The sequence below is a fragment of the Colobus angolensis genome, unplaced genomic scaffold (genome assembly GCF_000951035.1).
Source record: "Colobus angolensis palliatus isolate OR3802 unplaced genomic scaffold, Cang.pa_1.0 Scaffold11, whole genome shotgun sequence".
Taxonomy (NCBI): Eukaryota; Metazoa; Chordata; class Mammalia; order Primates; family Cercopithecidae; genus Colobus; species Colobus angolensis.
Genome location: NW_012112030.1, coordinates 15,046,946 through 15,074,239, shown reverse-complemented (window position 1 = coordinate 15,074,239; position 27,294 = coordinate 15,046,946). Strand labels below are relative to the sequence as shown.

General features: G+C 38.3%; 1 protein-coding gene across 5 annotated transcripts in view; it reads right to left on the bottom strand.

Moving 5' to 3' along the window:
- PLEKHA5 (pleckstrin homology domain containing, family A member 5) overlaps nucleotides 1–27,288 on the bottom strand; it is a 246,724-nt gene extending 219,436 nt beyond the window's left edge. For all 5 annotated transcript variants that reach the window (XM_011954821.1, XM_011954831.1, XM_011954838.1 and 2 more), the window contains exons 1-3: nucleotides 27,115–27,288; nucleotides 26,872–26,951; nucleotides 24,547–24,604 (exon numbers count right to left, since the gene is read on the bottom strand). In XM_011954821.1, the coding sequence (XP_011810211.1) occupies nucleotides 24,547–24,604; nucleotides 26,872–26,951; nucleotides 27,115–27,203 (227 nt within the window). In that variant the 5' untranslated portion in view covers nucleotides 27,204–27,288. The remainder of the gene's footprint in view (nucleotides 1–24,546; nucleotides 24,605–26,871; nucleotides 26,952–27,114) is intronic.
- Nucleotides 27,289–27,294: the final 6 nt, after the last annotated feature.

The window sequence follows — 27,294 nt, the reverse complement described above, 5'->3', positions numbered from 1 at the left end:
AATCTGTCTCCGAGGCTGGAGTGCAGTGGCGCAATCTCGGCTCACTGCAACCTCTGCCTCCCGGGTTCAAGTGATTCTCCCGCCCTGGCCTCCCGAGTAGCTGGGATTACAGGAGTGCCACCACACCCAGCTATCTTTTTTGGGGGGGGGGATTTTTTGTTAGTAGAGATGAGTTTTCACCGTGTTGGCCAGGTTGGTCTCTAACTCCTGATCTCAAGTGATCCACCGGCCCCGGACCTGTACGGTTTTTAAAACTACATTCCCAATATATAGTCAATGCCTAACCTAAATGTATGCATTTTTTCATGTTCTGTAAAAGGGGGAAATTCTTATGATGTCAACGTCATAATCTCTTATCAGAGTTCATATCAAATACATGCACGATGAGGCTATACAATGAAAAATTACTGCTGGGGAGCTCTATTTTAAGAAACAGTCTTAGATGTGACAAGCGGAAGCAGCAGCAGAGTAAGGTGATCACAGTAAAGGGACTAACATCAATGTTATTTTGGATCCTAGAAACATTTACTCTAGGTGGCATACTGAACCTGTGCCTGCTTTCGTACTAAAAATAAAACATGAAAAAAAAATCAGTGTCTCATATGTATATAATTTCACCAATAATACAAGGGTTTCACCTGAGAAATACTCCATAAAATCAGTTTCCTAAAATAAAAAGCCAACTTTTCACATTGCTCTATAAAAACCTCTTTAATTATTTCTTCTTGTGTCTCACAGAAGAAGAAATGACTGGCTTGGTCATTCCCTAAGGAGGAAAAAAAAAAAAAAACAAATCAAGGAAGTGCTCCTAACCTTCTGACCACCCCCAACAATTCAAGAACATATTCCAGGGTGGCCCCTGCAATAAGAACTTTGTGCAATAACTGATATAGGAAAGCTCAAAAAGATTATAAAATGGAAACTACTTTTTAACACAAATAATTCTCTCAAAAAGCAAACAAAAATAAAATGTAGCAATTATAAAAATTACCTTCTCTGAACTTCTGGGTTTGCCTGTTTAATCTATTACAGAAAAAGGGGCTACTCAATGTATACTTTTCAGGAATGTCCCTGAAGAAAAAGATCTTCAACCATAGATGAGTTATTTTCAGAGTCAGTGATATGAGTTATTTCTAGGGGGTATGTGTATATACAGGACAGTAAGGTTTTATCATATTCAAGTTCCACAGAATCCTGAAATGGTCACTCTTTTTCCCCATGTGTTTGATTTATTATGAGGATTATGAGAAAAAAAATATCTATAATAAGAACTTGTCACCTAAATGAAGGCCCTTGTAATCTTAGTGCAAAGTAGTAACAAATTCAAGATAAAGACTAATAATATTTTATGTCCAAGACTATGGTTCACACCTTTAAAACTGTTACCTTCAATTGCAGAGGAAAACAGATTCCATTTGATCCAAAACAGCTCACATTTAAAGCCCCAATACTGATGATTCCTAGGCTTGTATAAAAATTCACAGTTCCTCAAACTGCACTAGAAATGGCTGAGTAAAGACTAAGCAAAATGCACACATACAAAAAAGGAACGTGAAGAAAAAACCAAGGTCTAGGGACTTAATAGAAAAATCTAGCTTTCTTCCATTCCCAGAAGGCTCCTTCTTACTAAATAAATGGACTTGAGTTCATGATTCGGAAGCATATAATAGAAGTGCTTTTATGTAACCTCCTGGTCAAAACAGGTTTAGGATTGTCTGAATTTACTTCTTGCCAGGTAAAGCAGTTGATATTAGAAAAACATATGTATTTTACATAGAGCTTGTGAGGTCTTCCCAGTGATAACGAGCTTCCTGATGAAGACTAAGAATTCCTATGTACATCTTTCGAATAATCTGCTTCAAAACAGGCAACTGAAGGAAATTGTGAGTGGCGCTCTTCTCCACACACACAACTCCTATGGTATTCCTTCCTACATTTCTGACTCCCTTACAGCTTCTCACCCTTTTCTCATTTTCTTTCCGACGCCTGAGCCCCACCAGTGTAAACCCAGAGGTTTGACCTAATACTGACACATACAGAAAGGTTTTTCTCAATCTTATCTTGCTTTAACTTAACATCAATAGACATTGCTGGGGCATAAGAAATCCTTCAGGGCAAGGCCTGTCATTTCTCTGTACTCACAAGACTCACAGACTGTAATTCAGAAGGCACTCGGTATTGTCTGATGCCTTCATAAAAGATAACATTTTATTTTAATTCACAAAAAGGCCAATATAAATATCAGTTACTACTAGATTCCAGTTTTTAAATCTAAAAGACACACCAAACATTCTGCTTCCACAATGAATACAAACAAGTAAACAGAAAAAGTGAAAGGCACTTAATTAGCATATTTAACCATTCTCACAAATAAGAGATAAGTCACCTTTATTCCAATTACTTCTTTCAAAATTATAAAAGCCTTTTATTGGGCATTTTCCCGAATAAGTTCTCACTCAATTTGTGGTACATACTGAAATCTATTCCAGTTTCTTGTAAGTCAAAGATTGAGGGGAAAACTGATTATCCATTGCTAAGTATTTTGGTTGTATACAATTTTAAAACTATATAAATTATCTTTTAAATAACCAACAAGAAAACAAGGAAGAGAAGGAAGAACAAAATAAGGCATAAATAAACTTAAATATACCAATAATCGTTAAGTTGACTGTAAGTTAAAAAAACAAGTTTATAAAACTGAAAAAGATTGATTATATGCTATTTTAAAAAGACACATCCAAATATATGGAAAAACAGATTTTTTAAAAGAGTAAAAAAATTAGAGCAGGTAATGTTAAATAAAAGAAAGTTTATATATCAAAATCAGACAAAACAAACAGATAAGGTCCCAAGTATTACTGGAGGTAGAGGTCCCCTCATGATAAAAATGTTGGCTTCATTCTGATGGCATATTCTACACTTAACAGAACATAACAATTCTATATTTAAATGCATCTGATAATATAAACTCAGAATAAAAGGACAGAGCTACACAGAGAAAGCAAGAAGTCACTGCAACATTTGAAAACTATACTATCCCTTTCTCAGTGATTGATTCTAATCTCATACAAACTCTTCCAGAGCACAAAAAAGTAGAACACCTTCCAACCCATTTTCTGAGGCTGGACCAACCTTGCTATCAAAGCCAGACAATGACAGTCCAAGAGAAGAAAATTACAGGGCAATTTCACTTTATTATCATAAATATCGAAGTCTTAAACAAAGTATCAGCAAACCCAATAGAACGACCTACAGATGATTTTGGGGGAGTAAAACTATTCTGTATGATACTATGATGGTGGATACATGCCATTTACATTTGTCAAAACCCAACGAACACACAACACCAAGAGTGGATCCTAACATAAACTATGAACTTTGGGTGATAATAATGTGACAATGTAGGTACAATTGTAACAAATGTATCACTGTGGGGCAAGATGTCCATGGTGGGGGAAGGGTGCATGCGTGCAGGTGCCTAACAGAAAACGTTATGCATTTTCTACTAAATTTTGCCATGAACCTAAAAGTGCTCTAAAAAATACAAACTTTATTAACTTGGAAAAAAGAGTACTTCATGACCAAGTTGGGTTTATCTCAACAATGTAAGGTTTACCATTAATGGTTTAGCATTAACAAGAGTATTAATGCAATTCAGGTAATTCACTGAATAAGAAAACTAAAAGAAAAAAATCATCTCAATGAATGCAGAACAAACAGTTGATAAAATTCAATACTTAAACTTAGAATAGAAGTTCTTACCAAACTAGAAATAGAGAATTTCCTTCACCTGGAAATGATACCTTCCAAAAATCTTCATCAGATATCATTCTTAGTGTTGAAAATTAGAAGCCTTCATTTTTATGTTAAAGCTGTAGTTGCTTCTATCACTGTATTGGCAATACTAGCCAGCAATATAAAGACATGTAAGGATTGGAATGGAAAAAGATTAAAGGACTGGAAAGGAATTTAAAAAAAAAAAAAAACCTGTGATAATTTACAGAAGACTGACAAATAATTACATCAAAATTAAGAACTGTTTGTCAAAAGATCTCTTGGAATGTGAAGGTAAGCTACAATGTAGGAGAGTACACTTGCCACACATATTATGGGCAAAAGATTATAATAAACAAAGAAATTCCCAAAATCAAATGCACATACTTTACAACTTCAATTACACTCCTATTTACAGATCCTAGAGAAGCTCTTCGACATAAAAAAAATTCTATATTTTAAGCTGAGTATCACTGCAGTGCTTATTCATCTTATTTTCCCTTATGTCTGACAAATGTTATACTCATTTGGCATTTAATTAAATTGCCATAATGAAAGAAATAAAACACACACTCAAAGATTTTCTTTTGGTTCTTACCATCACATGTAAGTAGCATATAAAAAATATCATTTGACCCCAGGTTCATACTACTGCTACCTGCATAAAACAAACTGACTTGCATTGCACAGGGAATTTATATTATATAGATTATTTTAACCTGCCTCGCTCTTTTCAAAGAAACAAATCTGACCAAAGGACTAAAGACAAGAAAGTAATTGCTATTAATTATTCTTATCAATGAGCCTAGAGTCAAAAGCCTTTCCTAAATTATTTCCAGGTGGTTCTGGGAATTTGTAAAATCTTCCACTGCTGTTCTGCTTACTTTGTTGCCTATTAGGCAACTTTGTGGTTTAAAGATTATGAAATTTTGGTCTGGTTCATCACACAGTTTGAACTTTCAAAATGACTAACAGCAAAAAAGATTAAATATTTACATTAAAATATCTACTGTTAATACCAATGTAAAAACAAAAAACAAAAAACAAAAAACTATATGACCAAAAAACAGAAAATGCTAATCTGAAAATCTTGATCCTTAATTTTTTTTTTTTAAGTCCAGGTTCCAGGCTTAGATCTTTGAATTTTAGACTTGACAATAGTATTACTTAAATTAATTAAATCACTGTCCTTTAGTATTTGCATGTATCATTAATGTTTTACATCTTTAAAGAGTTTACATTTGGAAAATGTCATTTCTAATTAAAAAAATAGTTAAAATATTCTGAAAAACCATAATGAAAATATGGAAGCTGCTAAATGAGTACGTATCTGCTTAGTACGTAAGCTACTAAGAGTTCACAATCTGCCTACCCAAATACCCTTTAAGGAGCACAGGCAGAACCCAGAAATTCCCGGGCTGACCACCACTCTTGGCCAAATGAGTCATGGCCTCTGTCTGTAAGTCCCAGGGTCACCTTTCTTTAGGAGTCTACTGAAACTAAATTCAGCAAGCCTCTCAATGCCCAAGTAAACGTGATCTCCAATTCTTCTCTCAACCCATCTACTGACCTGGCATTAATCCCGACAGTGAGGCTTTGTTTTTTCCATCCCTGACGTAGTGTCTACAGTCCACCTCTATCTTACAAATTTAACTACCTATGGAAATGGTGCTCCATAATTAGCAAACTCCTCTATAACCTCTACCTCTTTTCAAAGCATTACCTCAGTACCTTGGCTGCTAAGGACTTTCCCCTATCAGCTGTCTGACTGCATTCTCTCAAAGAACAGATATTTACTCCCTATGCCCCCAAGGTCCTTCAACTACCTGAGTCATCCATTCTCTTAATCCCAGAACCTTGTCATACCCATAACCTGGCACGTCTAAAATCACGACTTCAGTGATCACACTACAACACCAAACCTCCAACCTTGCCGTATACATGTTTAACTACTTCCCTGTGGGAGTTCTCTGGTCTTGGAAGAATCTCTATCCCAATTTATCAGATCGCTTTTTGCTCTACTTCCCTCCTTTCCAGCCTGAAGTCTAACAGTTCAACGTTTCAACAAATCTATCATACCCTAAACTCTCCTGCTCATCTGCCTTTCACTGGATTAATTTAGAAAAATCCTTTGCGGCTTCAAGTTTTCATTTTCCCTGAGCTCCTACTGACCATGGGCCTCCCTCAAGATTCCATAAATACCCAACAAGTGTCTGCAATGCACCAGTGACACAGGATTTAAACACACTGTATTTTAACAAACTGCTGACTTGTTTATTACAAAATATTTATTACAAATGTTCAATAGATATTTATTGAGCATTTCCTAAGAATAGAAAGGCACTATTCTTAACTGTGAGAATTTAGCAGTAAAGAGGGTCTGAGGAGGTCCCCACTCTTGTGAGGCTCATATTACAAGGCAGAAAACAAAAAACAAAAAACACGTAAGTGAACAAGAATTTGAATCAGTCATAAGTGCTACAGGGAAAACAAAACAGGGTAACATGACAGCAAGTGCTTGGTCGGTGGGTTTTGGGTGTGGGCAGAACAGGGGAGGTCATCTACTTGAAAGACTTCTCAGAAGTACACTGAGACCTAAGATACCTTCCTCCATTCCCCAAAACAAAAGCAGTCAGGTCTATTTTGCACCGTAAACTGACACAGCCCCAGTGAAAGTATCAAACCGACTAAACAGGGCATCAAAAGAAAAAAACATAATAACCCTATTCTACAGGAGTTAGGAATTAACAGTTTAATTAATAAAGAGGGTCATTGCACACATGTCCACACAGATTTCTATATAATCTAAGGAGTACATGTATGATCAGCAGTGTGTCCAGGATCAAGTGTAATCCCATATTTGAGACTGAAGAACCTAAACTTCAGCTGGGTTCAGTAATTTTTTTCAACATGTGCTTTACATGGACTACAAAAATGCCTCCATCTTCCACCTCTCCTTGTATCTACAACCTTGTACAATGTTAGTCTGCAACTCCTCCCATTCAAGGATGGAGTCCATTTCTCCACTTTTTGAATGTGAACTGATCTTGTGACTGTCTCTGGCCAAGAGAAAGCAGTAAAAGTGACACTGTCCCAGTTCTGAACCTAGGCCTCAAGAGACCCTTAGGTGTTTCTGCTCACTTGGGTGGATGCCTGTCTTCATCACATAGCAAGCTGGGCCTAGCAGAGGAAGCTGGAGCCTATTAGATGAAGAGTCATTCCCATCATCCTGGATGAGGCCATCCTAGACCAGCCAAGATCAGAAAAGCCTCTTACCTGACTAGCTGATCTCAGACAAGAGCAGGCCCCACAGAAACCAGAGAAAAAAACAAACTAGAGAAACTGCCCAGCCAACCCAGGAAAAGTATGCACAATAATATACAGTTACTGTTTTAAGCCACTGAGTTTTTGAATGGTTTGTTATAGAGCAATAACTGATACAGCAAGATTATAATGATTTACCTCTATTCAACTCTGATAATCTATCAATTGTCTCCATTAATGTTTCTGAGGAACTGAAACCAATAATTGTGAAATATTTCAACTTCAGGGTCATCTTCTACAATGAGGCTTAAATATCGGGCCAGAAAGGAACTGCTATATACAGTAAAGACCCACAACTCCATCAAAGGACTTTACTTCTCCTACCAATAATAATGTTTGTTTCCTTTCTAGAGCTTCTTTTAGAGAACCTGCTGAGAAAGGAATAGCAGTCAGACTTTCATAAGAATAATGGAGGGGAGGATACTGTAAAAATCCAGAGGACTAGGTGTGAAAGAACCTGAGATTCTTCTGTTAACAACAACAAAATAGTTGATTTCTTTTTATTTTAATCCTTCTTTTCTGATACATAATTTTTTCAGTGAACTATTTCTGAGAAATTCATCTACTTTTCCAAATTCTCAAAAGAATTTCATTTCTTTTTTGCAGTCTTCCACCTTCTTCAAGAGTTTAAGTAATTAAGTTTCTGAAAGTAGATATCATACATGTTATCTCCTCTTCTCATTCACCTGGGTAAGCATAAAAAGTTTACTGACTTGAACCGAACCAGGCCTGTCCTGTTTGCTACTCTGTGGGGTTGTCCTGAGAATCAAATGAGAAGAAGAGAGGCTTCAGAAGGAACGTGACCCGCTAAGCCCATCACCCACACGTAATCCCAGCCTACTGAAGCTACTATTGGTCATAGGCTCTGCCTGTGTCAGCCAGCAGTACGTGCCTAAGCATGCCTAATCTCCAGCACCTTTGCAGAGCCTGAATATTAATACATTTAAAATAACTTCATGGACATGGTGGCTCACACCTACAATCCCAGCACTTTGGGAGGCCGAGGCAGGCAGATCACTTGAGGTCAGGAGTTCGAGACTAGCCTGGCCAATATAGTGAAACCCTGTCTCTACTAAAGATACAAAAATTAGTCAGGCGTGGTGGTGGGTGCATGTAATCCCAGCTACTCAGGAGGCTGAGGCAGGAGAATTGCTTGAACCTGGGAGGCGGATGTTGCAGTGAGCCAAGATCGTGCCACTGCACTCTAGCTTGGGCAACAGAACGAGACTCCGTCTCAAAATAAATACATAAATAAATAAAATAAAATACTTCAAAAGCTGGGTGCAGCTGCTCATGCCTATAATCCCAACACTTTGGGAGGCCAACGCAAGAAAATGGCTTGGGCCCAGGAGTTCAAGATCAACCTGGGCAACACAGTGAGAGTCCATCTCTAAAAAAAAATAAATTAGCTAGGCGTGGGGGGCACGCGCCTTGGTCCCCCAGCTACTCGGGAGGCTGCGGCAGAAGGATCACCTGAAGCCAGGAATTCAAAGCTAAGGTGAGCTCTGATCTCGCCACTGCACTCCAGCCTGGGCAATGGAGTGAGACCCTGTCTGTAAAAATAAAGTGAAACATTTCAAACCTGTTTAATTATACAGTTGCAATCCCAATTTTCTTATTCCTTCTTATTAATGATGAGGCGTTCATTTCTTTTACTTCTCTCTCCACTATTCCCCTTTACTGATAATAAGTCATTCTGTAGTTAAATTAATTCATTTCCAAAAAAAAAAAAGAAACTACAAAATATGTTTTTCAAACAGCAGCAACAACTTCAACTTCATTCAAAGTTGTCTTTTCATAGTCAGTCCTGGGTATATTATATCACATACTGCCTTTAGTATTGCCTCCTCATACTTCATTTCCACTCAGCTATGTAAGTGTCCCTAACGTTACCAACACCTTGAATTCTTCATTCCTGTAGAACATATTGAAGCTAAGTCCTGCCTTTTATCTGCAGCCCTAAACTTTCTCTTTAAGAAAGCTCTCCTTAGTACCACAGTCTAGGCATTTCACAAAGAAACTGATTTCTAATTCCTAAGTCACAAGGCTTTCTTAAATAGAAAAAAGAAATATGTTTTTTTTTCTTTTTTTTTTTGAGGCGGAGTTTCACTCTTGTTACCCAGGCTGCAGTGCAATGGCACGATCTCGGCTCACCACAACCTCCGCCTCCCAGGTTTAAGCAATTCTCCTGCCTCAGGCTCCCTAGTAGCTGGGATTATAGGCATGTGCCACCAGGCTCAGCTAATTTTGTATTTTTAGTAGAGATGGGGTTTCTCCGTGTTGGTCAGGCTGGTCTCGAACTCCCCACCTCAGGTGATCCACCCGCCTTGGCTTCCCACAGTGCTGGGATTACAGGCGTGAGCCACTGCGCCCGGCCTAGAAATACGTATATTATTAAGTGAACGCTATACTATCAACAAACACTCATTATATGTAACAGCTCCTACCTTCAAGAGGTGTCAAATCTATTTACACTCATTGACTTATGTATAACAGTTCCTACCTTCAAGAGGTGTCAAATCTATTTGAGAGGAAGACTAAATGATCACATTTCTAAACCACTATGAGCAGGCCATGCATTTTAAGTCGTTTTTCAGCATAAATGATATTGAGGCATATTCTCTTTGAAACCCAATGGCATGAACTTGAAAAACATATACCCACGTATTTTACCTCTTTACGTAATGTTTCACAGCTTTTCAAAGTTTGTTCATATAAATTAACTGACAACATCATAAGTCTATAAAATGGTCAAGACAAGAATTATCCCCTTCATTTTATGTGAGAGAAAACTGGTATATAACAGTATCAATTTTATCAAAGTAATACAGCTAACTAAGCTAAGAGAGTCAAGGTCTAACCCACTGCTACTTTGCACTTTACAATTCTTAGTGCCCACAGGCTTGAGAAGATGTACTTTGTGGTCACAAAACAGAGAGCATATTGCTATTGGCAACTCTAACTGGTCGAAGGTATATTATGTTCTGAACTCCTAACTGCCTAAGTGGGTGCACACTGGGCTTTCCACTGGGTTGCAGGAGAAAATATTTAGTACCTCTGTTTACATTTAGTTTTAAATAAAAATAAGAAAATACAGCTTTACTAATATGTAAGACACAGACAGTAATACATGTATATAATTTCTAAACAAATACATGTATGATGTTCATACTTGAGGGTGTATACTCAAAAACTTTTTATTTGTAGGGGTGCACAACCAAAATATTTTCGAGATGTCTACTAAGCTAACTGGCCTTAGACATCAAAAATACAAATAAATACCTAACATAAATCACTAAGAAAAATAACTCAATAGAAAAACACAGAAAATATATGAAACAGGAAATTTACAGAAGAGATTCAAATGGGCAATAAATATTGAAAAAGATGCCACGCATGGCTGAAATCAGGAGCATGTAAATTCAAACAAGAAGATACCATTTTTGCCCATTGGACTAGCCAAAACTTAACTACAGTAATACCAAGTGCTGGCAAGGAGACAAGTAAGGATAAATAAATAAGACTTTTTGGAAAAAAGCTGCCTAACAGTAAACCAAATAGGAAAACGAGAAATTAATCTGCATGTGATTGGCAAATGTCTCCCATGATTTGGCCAACCCTAATTCTCAAAGGAGTTTAAGAAGTGAATGTATTGTCATTTGGGGCTTTTTGAATCATTATGCAGTTTTGCACAATGTGTCATATGTTTACTTTTGTAGGTTTTTTGCAGCTCTGCAGACTTATTAAAAAATATTACTTTTCAATCTTACAATTACGCATTTAAGCATTTCCAATTTTTTGAACTTCACTTACGGGGTTTAGCAGGATCTTACTACAACTTACCAAAGCTAAACTATAAATACAGCCTATTTCAACAATTCCACATCTAACAACTATTTTTTAAAAATAATTGCATGTGACCACAAAGATTATGTTTAAATTTGTTCACTATCACACTTCTAGGAATTGGGTGGGGGTGGGGGGCGGAAATAGGAAAAAACCTCAATGTCCAACAACAGGAGTATAACAAAACCATTAAGGCATGTTTTACAGTTATTGAAAGAATGGTACTGACCTTTAACCAGTACTATGAAAAGACCTAAGACATTTATTACATAAAAAGTTAAAGAAGAGTACATATAGGACAATTCCATTTTTGTTAAAAAATTTATGTATATATAAGTATGTACATGCAAAGAAAGAAGAGTAGAAGAATGGACCCTCAACTACTGATACTTATAACCTCATGGGGAGCAAAGTATGGGGTAGAAGGGAAAAATCATAAAAGAGGACTTCACACTACTGCGTCAAGGAGTAGGAATATCTTCCTATAAGTCCTCTTGGAAGGCAAAGGGCCATAGTGCTACTCTTATCCAAATACTGCCACTGATAATAACTCCTAATAATCAGAGTTAATCCAAAAGTCAAATTGACAGTTCAGTCAAGCACAAAAAATCTGTCTCTCTCCCTCCTCTCTCTCTCTCACACACCCCTCACACAAATACATACGTATGAGAGATATCTGTCTACACACTCATATAACCCAAGGCACTACTATCTCGATCACTAGCATAGGTACTTTGATCCTCATGTTTGAACTCTGCTACAGTTGTGTCATTCATCAGAGGGAAACAGCAGTCCTGGTGTAAAACATGGGTATTGTGCAAAGTAATCTAGCCTTAAGATACCAATTATTTATATCTTTTACTACCAACTATATTAACTGTCAATGTGAAACTGAGATAAACTGAAGTTTAAGAGTCAGTTTACTCAGGTATTCAAATGGTTTTAAAATATTTGGGCTAGCATTCAAGTTCATGACTTCCTTTGATTTTCTAAGTTTGTGACTTTATGATAAAATTAACAGATAATAGCCGGGCGAGGTGGCGGGCGCCTGTAGTCCCAGCTACTCGGGAGGCTGAGGCAGGAGAATGGCGTAAACCCGGGAGGCGGAGCTTGCAGTGAGCTGAGATCCGGCCACTGCACTCCAGCCTGGGCAACAGAGCGAGACTCCGTCTCAAAAAAAAACCAAAAAACCCCCCAGATATTAAATTAGTAATGGTAAATACACCAGTATATCCACTTCCTCACCTAAATCCCCGCATATGTCACTAGCTTATCACAATATGCTTTCCCACTGATCCAGAAGTTGGTCTCCAAATTCTTCTGAATACAGTACTTCAAACTGCTATCACTAAACAGAGTTGCAATGCTAGCTGAAAGTTATTTATCATCTCTGGTTGTCCATTACATTATGTCCCACACTCTGTGTATTTGCACCCCTGTGCAGCTCTCCTGCCACTTCTGACTTTGACTTACATCAACCAGGACCACATGGGCAAGCATGATACAAGCAGAAGTTTTGTAAGTGCCTGAAAACTGTGGTCTGTTCTCCTAGGATAATTCCTCTTAGAAGCCAACTACCACGCCATAAAGAAAACTTGAGACAGACTAACTGATGAGAGGCCACGAGGAGAGACGCTGGTGTTTGTTCCAGACCCATGACCTCAGTTATACTGCATGGAACTGAAGACCAGCAGAGCTGAGCCTAGTCAACTCAAAGAAAAGTAAGAAATTAGAAATCATCATTGTTTTAAGCCACTGAGTTCTGGGGTAGTTGTTTATGTAGACATGCATAACTGAAGGACTAATCTGTGTTTCAAACCATCTGAATCTCTAGTAATAATCCACACAGACTCTCTATCAGTTACCTTTTAAATTTCATCTATTCAATCAGAAGCACTTATTGCAGTTACGGAGAAATGAAGGCACTTTCATACATTCTCATATGTTCTCAAGTGAGAACAAATCTGCACAAATTTTCTAAAGGGCAATTTGGCAAATGTTAAGTAATGAACCATCTAAAAAGCTCATGTATTTTCTCAATTCCAATTCTATAAAATAAACATGCATTCAAGAGTATTCATATAAAAATTTTTCTCACAGCAAAAACTCACAAACAACAAAGCCACCTGGAAGTGGAGGACTAAATACCATGTATTCCTAAGACAGAACATCATGGTTATTAAAAATCTTCTACTGAATAAATATATAATGATATAAGGATACAAATACAGCTAATGAAAACAGGATTTGACACAGTATTATTAATAGCAATAAGACTCAAATCTTTAAAAAAAATATACTTATAACTGTCAATGTGAAACATTATATATGCATAATATGCACATATGTGCCACATACATAATTGTGCATAATTGCATGTATAATTGTATATAATACACGCATATATTATGCATATACAATACATAATTATATATGCAGCATGTATGCATATAATTGTACACAATAAGGTTTGCATATGTAATTATGCAAACCTGCCAAAATATTAGTAGAAATTCTCTCTGCATAACAGGACTGTGAATGATTTTTATTTACTCCATCTTTATACTCCTTAGTATTTTCCAAATGTTCTATAATAAAAATGAATTGCTTCTATCAGAAAAAAAAAACTTACCATTATAAAACAGGTTAAAAAGAAGCATATACACTAAACGTACACTTTTATTATTTGATTTGGAATCATTCTGTGGTATTTCTTTATTAACTTTAAAAAAAATGCCATCAAGCAAGTGCCTGCAAGGTGCAGAAAAAAGGAAATCCTTGTATATCATTGGCAGGAACATAAAATAGTACAGCCATTATGGCAAATAGTATGGAGGTTCCTCAAGAAATTAAAAATAGAACTACCATATATGATCTACAATCCCACTTCTGGGTGTATACCCAAAAGAAATGAAATTGCCACCTCATGGGAACATCTGCAGCATTACTGACAATAGCCAAAAGAAGGTAATAACAACCTACATGTCCATCAAGAGATGAATGGATAAAGAAAATATGATGGAATATTATTCATCACATTCTTGTAAAAAATAAGACCTTGCCTTTTGTGACAACATAGATAGAACTGGAGAACATTACGTTAAGTGAAATAAACCAGACAGAAAGAAAAATACTGCATGATCTTACATGTGGAAGCTAAAAAAAAATTTTAAAGTAAAATACATAAAAACAAGAGTAGAAATGAGGGGGGATGGGAATATGGAGATCAAAATGAGTACAGAGTTGCAGTTATAGAGGACGAATAAATTTAGAGACTACAGTAGAGGACTGAGATAATGGATTGGATACTGGAAATTTGCTGATCGAGTAGATTATAGGTGGATATGTTAATGTGCTTGACTACTGTAACCATTTCATTACGTACATCAAAACATGTACACCTTACATATATACAATAAAAAGCTACTGCTATCAGACTATATCTATATTGTGATAGAACAGAATCGCTTTTTCAAAATAAGTACGGATGAATTTTCCACAGAGAAAAAATTCACATTAATTTTAACATGTTATATAATTTCTTTATATTGTGAAAGTTGGGCAAGGACTTCTTTATTTCTTTTCAAAATTTTGTCATACTGCCCTATTTTACTGAGTTTTATATTTTATGCTGAATGACTTTGAAAAAAATTGTTTTAGAGATGGTATCTCACTCAGTTGCCCACGCTGAAGTGCAGTGGCATGATCATAGCTCACCTCAGCTTTGAGTTCCTGGGCTCAAGCAATCCTCTGCCTCACCCTCCTGGGTAACCAGGACTACAGGGGTACACCACCATGACCAGCTAATTAAAAATAACATTTTTTTTGGTAGAGATCAGGGGTCACACTATGTTGCGCAGGCTGGTCTTGAACTCCTGGCTTCAAAGAATCCTCCTGCCTCGGCCTCCCAAAGTGTTGGGATTACAGGTGTAAGCCACTGCACCTGGCCTTAACATTGAACAATATGCAACTTCAACCACTTTAGCAAAATTTGGAATTTTCACCTCAGAGGCAAACTTTTTTAGAGCATATCTATTTAAAGAAACAATATATGTAAAGAATCCAAGTTACTTGGAAAGGATAGGGAACAAAAACCACTCCCCAGGTAGACAGCATCATAGCAAGCAAGCACTGGCAACATTACTCAAGCACTGACACTGTTTAGGAATTACTCTTCAAGTGGTCAGTAATTTCAGAAGCACCAAAGAGAATCCCTGGCCTCACCTAGCAGGGTGAGGTTTCCACCATAGTGAAGTTCTACTGCCACTTGTGCTAAATTGGTTTCTTCAAACTCACTTGCTCAGGACAGCCAATCTAAGATTGGCTTCTACTCATTCTTCCTCAAAATTCAGCACTTTCTCTTAATCCTCCCTGGTCCTGGTCTGAATCATCCTGAACAACTTCAACTATTCCTTCTGCAACGCAAGGCAAAAGGTTTCCTTGAATATCACTGGTACCATTACTTCTTTTCTCATAAGTTTACAGATGCTCAGATTCATTGTCTCCCTGGCCTTTAGGCATTTTACACTGTATTATAAGAAGACCTCTGTTCTTCAGTCTTTCACATCTTGACTTCCAGTGATGAACTGGGCCTTCCTCTCTAACTATATGTTTCTGGATGGCTTGCCAATATTAGGGCCTTGGCTCTAGCAAAGAACAGACAATGACTGAAGACTAGCAGGCCAGTATCTATTCTAGGAACAGGCATGTGATCCAAGGTAGTCAAAAGTCCTTGTCCAAGATTTTTTTATTTGCAACTAGAGAAAAAAACTTACATTTTAGGTTAAAAAGCTAAATGGGTATAATTTGGGGCAGCATGTAACCATTTTTCTGGTTAAAGAGAAGCTTTCTGTGGGGGGGGGGAAAGCAGGTGAGGAAGAGACTTGAAGAATTTACTTGCGTCACTCTTGAAATTAGTGTGAAAACAGTTTCCTGGCTGGGCACGGTGGCTTATGCCTATAATATAATCCCAGCACTTTAGAAGGCCGAGGCAGGTGGATCACCTGAGCTCAGGAGTTGGAGACCAGCCTGGCCAAACATGGTGAAACTCCCATCTCTACTAAAAATACAAAAAAATTAGCCGGGCGTAGTGGCAGGCACCTGTAATCCCAGCTACTTGGGAGGCTGAAGCAGAAGAATCACTTGAACCCAGGAGGCAGAGGTTGCAGTAAGCCGAGATTGCGTCATTGCACTCCAGCCTGGGCAACAGAGACTGTCTTCAAAAAAAAAAAAAAAAGAAATAGTTTCCTTTTTGCTTATACTAGTTGGCTTTGGGTCAGTGACGTTTACAACAACAAGAGTTGTGACTAGATGACAAATGAGAAGAAAGAAATGCCCTGGGATGTTCAGATTTAGGTAAAGAGGCTTGCTTTTCTTACGATTTGTTTTAGAGCTTCATTTCAAACACCTAATTGTCTATTACGTTCCAGGCACTGGAAGCATAAAGATGGCTACAGTATAAGACTATCTCTGCTTTCAGAGAACTAAGAGTCCGAAAGATTCTCTTGGGTGTGCGTGGCTTCCTGGCCACTTTGGAGAATTCCTAAGTTGTTCAGAGGACATTCCTTAGTGGCCAAGATGTTCCCACAGTGGCTCTGAAATGTCTATCATCTGTACCTCATGAGGACCACTTTATTTCTTTTGGGTTTCTACTGGACCCACTGATTTCAGTATTTTAAAATTTAGTCTACATTCACTTCTTGCATACTAATCACGATAGTACAGACTTCGGTAATATAATATTTCCTTGTTTTCTTGAAACCAAAGTAGACTTAAAAAGTAGACTTTTTCCTTAGAGGATTTATGTGTAGTCTAACATACTATAAAATTTACTTATTTATTGTTTACTTTATCTGACATTCTCTCCCCCATCATCCCACTCCCCAGACGTGCAGAATTTTTTGGTTTATTTCATTTACTGATATATACTAATCACTAGGAGTTCAAAATGTATTCAAGAGAATTGAAAGAATACATGAGTAAGTGACTAATTGGAAGACCTTGCCACTGGGACTCAGATTATCATTAAAATCAGTTGGCTAAACATTGTTATCTAGTGGATGATGAAGAGCAGCTTCTGCAGCAGCTTTCTTCTTTGTATAAATTGCCATACCATACCAGCCCCATCCCCCAAGTCTCTCTTTAGATATGGCAATGCTTTCACTTAGGTTGTGGTCCAATCTCAAGACCAGGAGGCTATTTATTCTTCATCTTTCCAGTGACTTTACACTGCTCTATTCTGATCCACCCTGTAGGGGTTCAGAGCTTAACTGCGAGAAAGGCCTCTCCCAGTATCCCCCACAATGGGCTAAGGCCTTTCAATGTATGTAGTCAAAACATTAGATATTCTTCATAGCATTTATCACAGTCTATCTTATATATTTGTATGATCATTTTATTACTAACTCCCCCACTAATTCAACAATAAAGTTCTTAAGAGTAGTGTCCATGTCTGTTTCATTCATAAAGCTTAAAGCACTTGGCACACAGAAAATATTCAATAAGCATTTGTTGAATGAATAATTAGATGGATGAATATGAAATTCCCAGCCTGAATCTATAAATAGGTAGTCATTTAGGTGGCTGAGATAGGATAAGGGAGTGGGTTGTGTTTGCTTTTTATGAGGGGAGTAAGAAGATAATGTCAGGAGTCCTTTGTGAAAGTCGGATTTTAGCCACCTAAAATGCTATGTCCTCTCAAGCAGCTCAAAAACCAAACCATCATTAACATGTCCACCTGGGGCTCCCCCTCCCACACGTACCCCTTTATTCCGGTCAAGGGTCTCATCATCATTCTTGTAGCCATTCAGACACAAAGGCTTTGAGTAGCTTTTGACCTCTTTTTTCTGTTAACCTCCTTGCTCAGCAAGACTCCTAAGGCCTGTCAACTCCTCTTTAACATCTTTGATCAATGGCCTCTTTCCATTCCCGCTGCCACAAACTTGGTTCAAGTAACTACCCAATTATGGCAACAGACTCAGAAATGCTCTCCTTGATTCCCAGGTTTGCTCCAGTCCAATCCATGCTGCCTATATGAAAATCTCCCTAAAACCTTTCATGTTGTATAATTAACGCTATACTGAAATACATCTGCAAAGGCTTGCCCAGAAAACAAAAACCTCAGCCTGACATCCAAAGCCCAGACACAGTATGGTTCCAAACAGCATTCCTAGACTCACCTCGCATCATCCTAGCATTTTCTACAGAACCATCACTAACAAGCATAGTTAGCATTACTCATGACACATATTCACATATTATACATGTGCCCACCCCCATGAATGTATCCTGCCAGTCTTATCAACCCATCTGAAAGTGAATCCCATCCATACCCCTCAGGCCTAGCTCAACTCCCACCTCTTCAAGTCTTTCCAGGACAGCCCAGCTGAGGCTGCCTCTTCCTCCTCTGAATTCTCACGACTCAAACTAGCATCATTATTATTTTGTTTTGTTTTGTTTTTGTTTGTTTGTTTGAGACGGAGTCTTACTCTGTCACCCAGGCTGGAGTGCAGTGGTGTGATCTTGGCTCACTGCAACCTCTGCCTCCTGGGTTCAAGCGATTCTCCTGCCTCAGTCTCCCAAGTAGCTGGGACTACAGACGCCCGCCACCACGCCCGGCTAATTTTTGTATTTTTAGTAGAGACGGGGGTTTCACCATGTTGGCCAGGCTGGTCTCAAACTCTTGACTTCAAGTGATCCGCCCACCGTGGCCTCCCAAGGTGCTGGGATTACAGGCATGAGCCACTGCCTAGTATCATCTTTGTACACCTTTAACTCTAACTTGCATATACACATAACTTTTCACCCTTAACTTCATCTTATATTTATCTGTTATTTAAAAAAATGAAACGGTCACAAGAAAACAGCATCTGCTAACAAATACAAAGAAATTCCATCTTGTATAGGACAGACAGGTCCTATGTAAGTCCTGTCTCCAGGCCATCAACTATCCAACTCTTGAATACTTTCTGTCTTTTTGTATAGATCACTTCCTCCTGCTTCCTAAATATAGGCCAGCTTTGAGAATAAGAAGAAACGAAGGGGTCTATACAGATTAGGGAAGAAAAAAATCCCTGGACAAATCCAGAAAGTGTTCTTAAAATGCAACCACTTGAGTTGTGGGGACTCTTCTTTCTCCATCTTGATTAACTCCTTAAATAATCAGGAGCCAGCATCATTATCATCCCAGATACCACTTCTTTAGAGGCTGACTAGATGCTGGGCATTATACTATTATCACAGGAAATACAAGGAGGAAATTGAGCAAACCTGGCCCTGAGCAGTGGTCCTGGGGCTAAAATAAAAAAGAATTCCATGACAAAGTCTACTGAGGCTGGAAGTCCTGGCACCCCAACTTGAACAGGAAAGAGACAACAACAAAAAAGCTACTGCGAGGATTATAGGAGTTTAATGCTATGCTGAAGTGCCTAGCACTAAATAAGTCTATGTTCCCCACACCACCTCCCTGTTTTAATATACTGCGTATTTCTCTCTACACTACAAACTCCTTGAAAGCTGAGATCATAGTTCGTAGTTGTTTTACACCTAATGAATCAGCATAAAGTGCTTCATACATGTAAGGAATCACATATTAACAGCCCAAAGCTCTTTTGTTATAAATATGGCAAATAAATATAATGCCCACAAAGTGTTCTAAAGCCTTATGTCGCTCTAGTAATCAAAATTTGGTTATCATATTATAGAAAGTACAAAACAGTTTTTGGCCAGGCGTAGTGGTAATCCCAGCACTTTGGGAGGCTGAGGTGGGTGGATCACTTGACGTTAGGAGTTTGAGATCAGCTTGGCCAACATGGTGAAACCCCGTCTCCACTAAAAATACAAAAAATTAGCCAGGTGTGGTGGCAGGCACCTGTAATCCCAGCTACTTGGGAGGCTGAGGCAGGAGAATTGCTTGAACCTGGGAGGTGGAGGTTGCAGTGAGCTGAGATCATGCCAGCTTGGGCAACAAGAGTGAAACTCCGTCTCCAAAAAAAAAAAAAAAAAAAGTAAAGTATAAAACAACTTTAAGTATCAAATATATAGTTAATATATTCTAATGTTTCTTATGGCAGTTATGCTAGATTCCCCATCTTCATTCATATTTTGAATTGTGAAAATCTGAGGAAACAGATTTTTCTTCTCACTTGCAACCCTAGTTTTGGTAAGTTTGGAATTAGCATACATTAGATTCAGCTATTGCAAATATTGAAACAAAACCTCATGCTCTGTTTGCATATCTAAGTTCAATTGCCAGAACTTAAAATTTTACGTTAAAAAAAAGTATGAAAACATAACCTTACAAAATTTGCATACTATTTTATACCCTGCAAATATTGTTTTGATCCCCAATCCTACAATGACCTTTAAATAAGCAGAATAGTTTCTCATTATTCAGAGAGCCTTAAGATTTACTTGGCACTCTAAGTTAACCATATTAAAACTTTGAAGCAAAAAGGAATAGTAAATAACGCAACCATTTTAAGTTACCATGGCCTGTCATTACAGAATCATTAAGCAATATTTTCAAGGAGTAAGCAGAAAGCTTTATAACTCAAATGTGTAAGATTTTCTTCTGTGCTTTATGGGCTAAGTTATTTGCTTTCTAGTTAAGAATATGGAACCTTTAAAGCCACACCTCATAAATTATAAAATTCACTTCATGTTAATTTTCAGCATTCTTCATAAAGATAACACCATAAATTAAGTTATAAAAACAATATGGAAATTCAATAATCAAACTCAAACTGTCTATGTATTCACACACACAAACACACAGTAACATAATTAAGAGGCCGGCTAGCTTAAGGTACACAGAAAAATTACTTTACTCAGAAAAAAAATTAAATATCTTTAAAGATAAAGATTTCTGGCCAGGCACCATGGCTCATGCCTGTAATCCCAACATTTTGGGGGACCAAGGCAGGAGGACTGCATGAGCCTAGGAGTTCAAGATCATGCTGGGCAACATAGGAAGACCCTGTCTCAATCAATCAATCAGTCAGTAAAATTAGCCAGGCATGGTGGTACACACTTGTGGTCCCAGTTACTCGTGAGGCTGAGGTGGGAGGATCACTTAAGCCCAGGAGGTCGAGGCTGCAGTGTGTTGTGATGGAGCCCCTGCACTCCAGCCTGGATGACAGAGTGAAACCCCTCTCAAAAAAAAAATAAACAAACAAGTAAGATTTTTCATATTTTACTGTTTTTGGCCAAATGGATGTAAAGGAAAATATATTCTCTATATTACATATTTTTTTATCTAGCTACAAACTTGAATTAAAGAATGAATTTCAAAGTGTATAAAATAAACTGATTCTCTAACTCAAACCTATACAACTCTTACTCGGATCAGGTCCTTTGTTGACAATAGCAATACTATCTGTTTACATGAAGATATGTATACAAACATTTTACAAGGAAACGTAAGCACAAAAAGCAGCAGAAGAAAGTACACACAACTCTGGAACTACATACTTCATACTTATCTGTAGTTGTCTACTCGAAGCTTAAAGAGAGAGGATAAAATAAGTAAGAAGGATAGAAAACCTAGCTTTTCGTACTTCCAGCATCATCTCTTCTTGGCACTGTGAGTTCCCTGTTTTCCAGAATATTATAAATCCCAGAACAGGATAAAATTCAAAGAAATTTAGAAATGGAATTTAGAGGTTGTCTTTTCCAGGTAGCCTAATTTAAAGATGTGAAGACTGAGCTACAAAGTCGATAAGAAGGTAAGACCACAGTTCAGTTCCTATGACTTCCCCACTACAATCTTCTTCTCTTACCACCTACAGAGATGCAATTGTCAATAGCAAAATATAATCCAGAGATAAATTCTTTCTGGTAACCTGCCATTTTTAACACCGACCAACATTTGTTCAAGAGAGGAATAATTTAAGAGTTACCTGTATTTCACTTCAGAACGGAAGTAGAAACAATTCAAATTCTTTAGGTCTCCCTTCTTGCTGTAAGAACTTTCCAGAACACAGGATCAGGAATAGTCAAAGGGCTGACATGTCTTTGATTGGCCTTCCTGTCTTTCCACTTCCCATGTGAACAAAATCCACCCCGATAACCCTGTAACCTCCTTTACATACAATTTGGTCAGTAACCACCTTTCTTCATCTGAGAAAGAAACGACAATGAAAAACTATAGCCACCAACACTAAGCACTCTGCTACTTTAGACTCCTGTCTTTTCCTCCACTCTGAATATTCTAAATATAGTTTATGTTCCTGGGGTTTCTCACCCTGCTGTCTTTGCAAACTTTAAGTTCCAAAGGCATGTTTCTGCTATTTTATTATGTGTGTGACAATGGAAGTAGTAATTTTGACTACTTCATGAATGAATAATGTATGTGAAGGTACTCTAAGTTGTAAAGTTTAAGATAAAAGTAGTACCTCTATCCTATTAGAATGATAAGCAACAATACAAACAAGTAAAAAGTTTCTAGGAAATTACAGCGTACATTAGGGATTTAACTAATCTTAGCAGAAATTAATCTTCTGACATAACCCAGAAAAATAAAGCAGTAGCACCTAACATTCAGTACATCATATATTTGTCAATGGTTATTTTTTTTAAAGTTTAATGAGTGATATGCTACACTATGCTCAATTTTAGGAGAAATTATTTTCATAATATTATAAATTATTTATTGCTACTTTTGGACACAATTATTGCCTATGAATACCAAAGTGATTAAAATCTACAAGTTTAAAAATGTCTTTAAAGTAAAATTATTACAGCTTTCTTAATACAGTCTTAATTTTCCAGATAAACCTACTTAGGCATTAGACATGGCACTCAAATAAATTTCTAATTTGTTTAAACATAAAAGAAAACCTAATCAAAACGGCTCGTAAAACAAAAGAAACTCACTCAATGTCTTCCTAACAGCTTAGTTCTAAATTAAAACATACATACTCAGTCCACACAGAGTAAGATTTTGTACTGTCAAATAAACATTCATCCAAGAATGCACGCAAAGAAATTAAAATTTTATTGAAAATTCAAATGTTACCTCTGTTTTTATAAGATGAGCTAGGCTTAATGTACAGTAGTCAAAATTACATTGAATAAATGACCTGAAATGAAAAAACTGTTTATCTTCACAAATATCATACTACTAGCTTGACAAAAAAAGAAGCATCCCTTTTCGTGGCAATACCAACTCACTTTAATTTAGGACGGAAATAGCCAATAGAAAAATATGTGATGACTGCATTTCACTCAAGTATTTTTTTAGGCCTTCTAATAATGTATAGTATAATCTCCAAATAAAAGATTTCACCCAAAAATATTCACAGAAGGACCATGAAACTATTCCATTCCTGTATCTTCTGTTTTCTCTATTTCTACATCCAAAAGCAAGCATTCCTAATACTTATAAAAAGCCCTTGATGTTTTATATAAGTATCTTTCTAAAAGATTAAAGAACCATACAGGTAATTATAATTTACTGGAAGTATATAACATGATCTTAAAAATGTCACAGTAAAAATAACTTTCTAGGCTCAATGAAATAAAGGTAACTTTAGCTAGGTATCTGTTATTGTTAATAAACAACCAAAATCTTAACCAAGTTTGGTATTTCAGCATTCTCTTTCATGTCTCGGTTTATTAAAATTAAACAACAAACAAGGTTAAACAATAAAAACAAGCTCTTAGGTAAACAGTTTCTAATATAAAAACAAAAAGACAAAAACCACCTACATTTTTCCTTGGGGGATTAAAATTTTTCCTACATGATGTTGACCTCCAGCTTTGTATTTGTCTCCAAGTAGTACTAAGTTATTAAGTTTGAACAGAGATTAGTTTAATATTCTAAAGAATTGGTTTTAAGGTTGGGACTGACTGGTCATCTTTCTCTCAAGCTCTATTAAAAGTCTTTTTTAAACAAACATATCAATAAAACATCTTGACTTTAGACATATTTAAATAAACTGAAGCAAAAATGCAAACAATTCTCCAATATATGCTCACGAAATATTCAGTAATTATTTCTATTTTTACTCCCTGACCACCATTGTTTACCAAATTGTGCCTAGGTTTACATCACTTTTGCTGCCTGTAAACAGCCCTGGTTAAAATATATATGAACAAGGTTCCCTTAAAAAAAAAAAAGATGTTCACGTAACTCAAAGATTTTTTTTTGTTTGTAATCTTTTAACACAGATAACCAAAGACCAAAACTTTAAGTACCACATAGCTAATGACCAAAGAGTATAATCCTCTGCTACCCAGGAATATACACAGAAGCACAAAAAAAAAAAAAAAAAAAAAAGTAATTGTAGTCATATTCTGATGAAGCTGGACTATTCCAAAAGAAAAAACTGAAAAAGATACAAAATGATTTTTAAAAGTGGCCATAAATGATCTAATTTCCAAATCAATGAATCGATGAATATTCCAGGCAAATAACATTAGAAAACTAACAGTGCCATTTTTTCTCTCAAAATTCCAATACTATACAAAATAAAGAATACAGTCACCATTATATGATAAACCTTAGAAAATCATGATCAAGACTGAGCATACAACTATTCAGCTGAGGAGTAATCACAGCATTCTACTTACGAAAGAAAAAAAGGAAGTCAAAAAACTCACTTTATATAGTATCTTGCACCTTCAAAAGTATATGCTTCTTCCCAGCCAGTAGGCAAATCTAAAACAATACATATATTACAATTAGTATTACTTCAATGATAGCAAAATAAGTGTCAATTGATTTTAATTATTCATTTTCATTTATTAGCTGTTTTAAGTAGATTACTAACAAAAAAAAGTGTTGAGCTGCCAATACAATAGTAGGTATCATTTTCTGAAAAATAGCAATTCAAATTTAAAGCCATCAGAAAATTGTCCACAATATTAGAGATTATCTGACCTGAGTACACATTGTAATATATTAGGGTGGAGAGGAACTATGTTCTGGTATCCAAGAAAGCAAAGGGAGGCCTTCTAATCCCACGTGAAACACTCATGAATGACTAGCAAAAAACCAAAACTGTGCATAACAGGCAACGCCTGCCTCTTCTTGAGTATACTGTGTCGACTTAAGACCATTTTTTTCAGTTACACAAATGAATCCATCTAGGAAGTGTCACCGAAGAGAATGCAGAACTTCCTAAGTACTTAATTAGTGGAAAAGAAATGGCACCGAATACTTTCGTGTTTGTTTCTAAAAATTTGACTAAGAGACGTGAAGTTTCAAGTAGTAAAGTTGGGAATAATTCAGGTGAACAATGGTATCATTATGTGCTACATATTACTTATTAATGACAAGTTGTTTGGATTTCATCAAAATACCTCTTGGAAGTAAAAACAACTGATGTGTGTACAAAACCACAGAGTCCAAGCAAAGTAAACCAAGCCAGAAAAAAAAAAAGTGAAATCACATTAAGAGAATAAAATTTTTCTGTGGCGTGAATGTTATCAAATCTGTGAGGGTAACTAGGACACATATTTATATCACACATATTTCCACAGGATAATTATTTAATCCCGTCTTTAATGAAATACTGTCTTTAATGAAATAAATCTGTTATTATCCATAAAAGCAAAGAGGCCATCAAAGTTGGAATATGCGTGTAAAACACCAGAAAGGTATATTGAATTTCAGCAAAAGCCTGCATCGGGGAATTGAGAAACATGACGGTGTATTAGTCAGAAATGCCTTAAAAATGTAACCTCATCATGCTTGCTACACCAGCCTTTCCTTTCTTCCTCCACCTTTTTGCAAATTTGGAGACATTAGTCACTTCAGTGAACTCCAGCATTTCACAGAGAAGCAGGTTTGTTCAATATCCTGGCAACTTTAACAGATTCACGGAATGTCAGAGTCGGAGAGCGTGTGCCCCAGAGGCCAGCTCTGAGGACTGCTGAAACTGGCCTTGCCTTCGACCCAAACTGCTCTCAAACCTTTCCAATTACCAGGACTAGAGGCAGGCCAGTAAGAGAACACATGTTACATTTCAAAGACAAACAAGTTTCACAAATGTAAACAAAGAATGATAAAAGAAACCCAGACCAGCACAGAAACTACGAGGAGCCTTTTCCAGCTCCACTCACACTTAGCATTCAAACAAGCTCCCAAAGCCACCCGAGAGAGCCGCTTCCCCACGGACCCCCTCCAAACAGGGCCCGGTGCCCACACACGGGACACCCCCTCGCACGCCCACCGCCTCCTGGCAGTCTGTGCAATCTCCGTGCGGCTGGCGGGGACTTTAGATCCGGATCGCCAACAACTGAGGCTGCGAACGCCTCCTCCGGCTCCGGCTGCTCCTCCTGTGGCAGGAGGGAACGCGCCAAGCGTTTCCCGAGCCGCTCCCTGTCACAGAGCGGATCGCAGCACCCCCGAACTCCTCTCCTCCTCCTTCATCGGCCACCTACCCACAAGTCCCACCTAAGAGCAGGAGGAAGCTGCACGGCAGGAGGCAGTGCTCCCGGGAGGAGGGGGAGGATGTGGTTACGTTATCCCGGCGGGCGAGCAGGGTCTGGGGCTGCAGGGAGGGGAGTGGGCAAGGACTGCCTAAAGGTTGCTGAGGGGCAAGACGGCAGCTGGGGGTGACCGGGGAGTGAGTAGCGGCCGCGGAGGAAAAACTCAGGACTCCAGGTTTCAAGGATGGGAGCGTCGCCACTCTAGGGGCGCGAGGGTCGTCTAGGCTGGGATTGGGGAGAGGGCGCAGGAAGAGGGCGCCGTCTCCAAGTTATGATGAAAGGCTGAGAAGAAAGAGGCGCCCCGAGACTGGAGAGAACTCCCGGCGGCCGAGTCCCCGTGGCCCTTCTACCTGCGGCCGCCCCCTCCCGGCCTCCGCCCCGCCTCGCCACCTCCCGGGGCCCGCGGCACCGGGCAGGTTGCTGGGAGCCGGGCGGCCCAGGCTCTGCCGCCTCCTCCAGGCGGAGCCCAACTCCGTTCGGGCCCGGTGTTACCTGTGCTCTGCCGCCGGTGTCCGGTGACCACGGCCTCGCCGGTGACGGGGTGCAGCCAGGTGGTGCTCTTGGCCTCCTCGCTGCAGGGGTGAGAGAAGGGGCAGACACGGTGCGTGAGAGGGGACGCGGCGGCGAGCCGAGGGGCTGCAGGGGTACAGACCCGGGCTCTCCCCCATCTCGCCAGCCGCCCGCCTCCTGCCCTCCCCCCCACGCGGGGCCCCCGTGTCGTCCCCGGCTCTTTACTTGATGAAGAAGACTCGGCCGCCCCTGGTTATCCCGTAAGTCCAGGACCGGGGCAGGGAGATCCACTCCAGGTTCAGATCCGCCGCCATGTCTGATCCCCAGCCGCCGCCGCCGCCTTCTCCTGCTGCCGCCGCGGCTGCCGAGGGAGGAGGGAACGAGCGAGCGAAGGGAGCGCGGAGC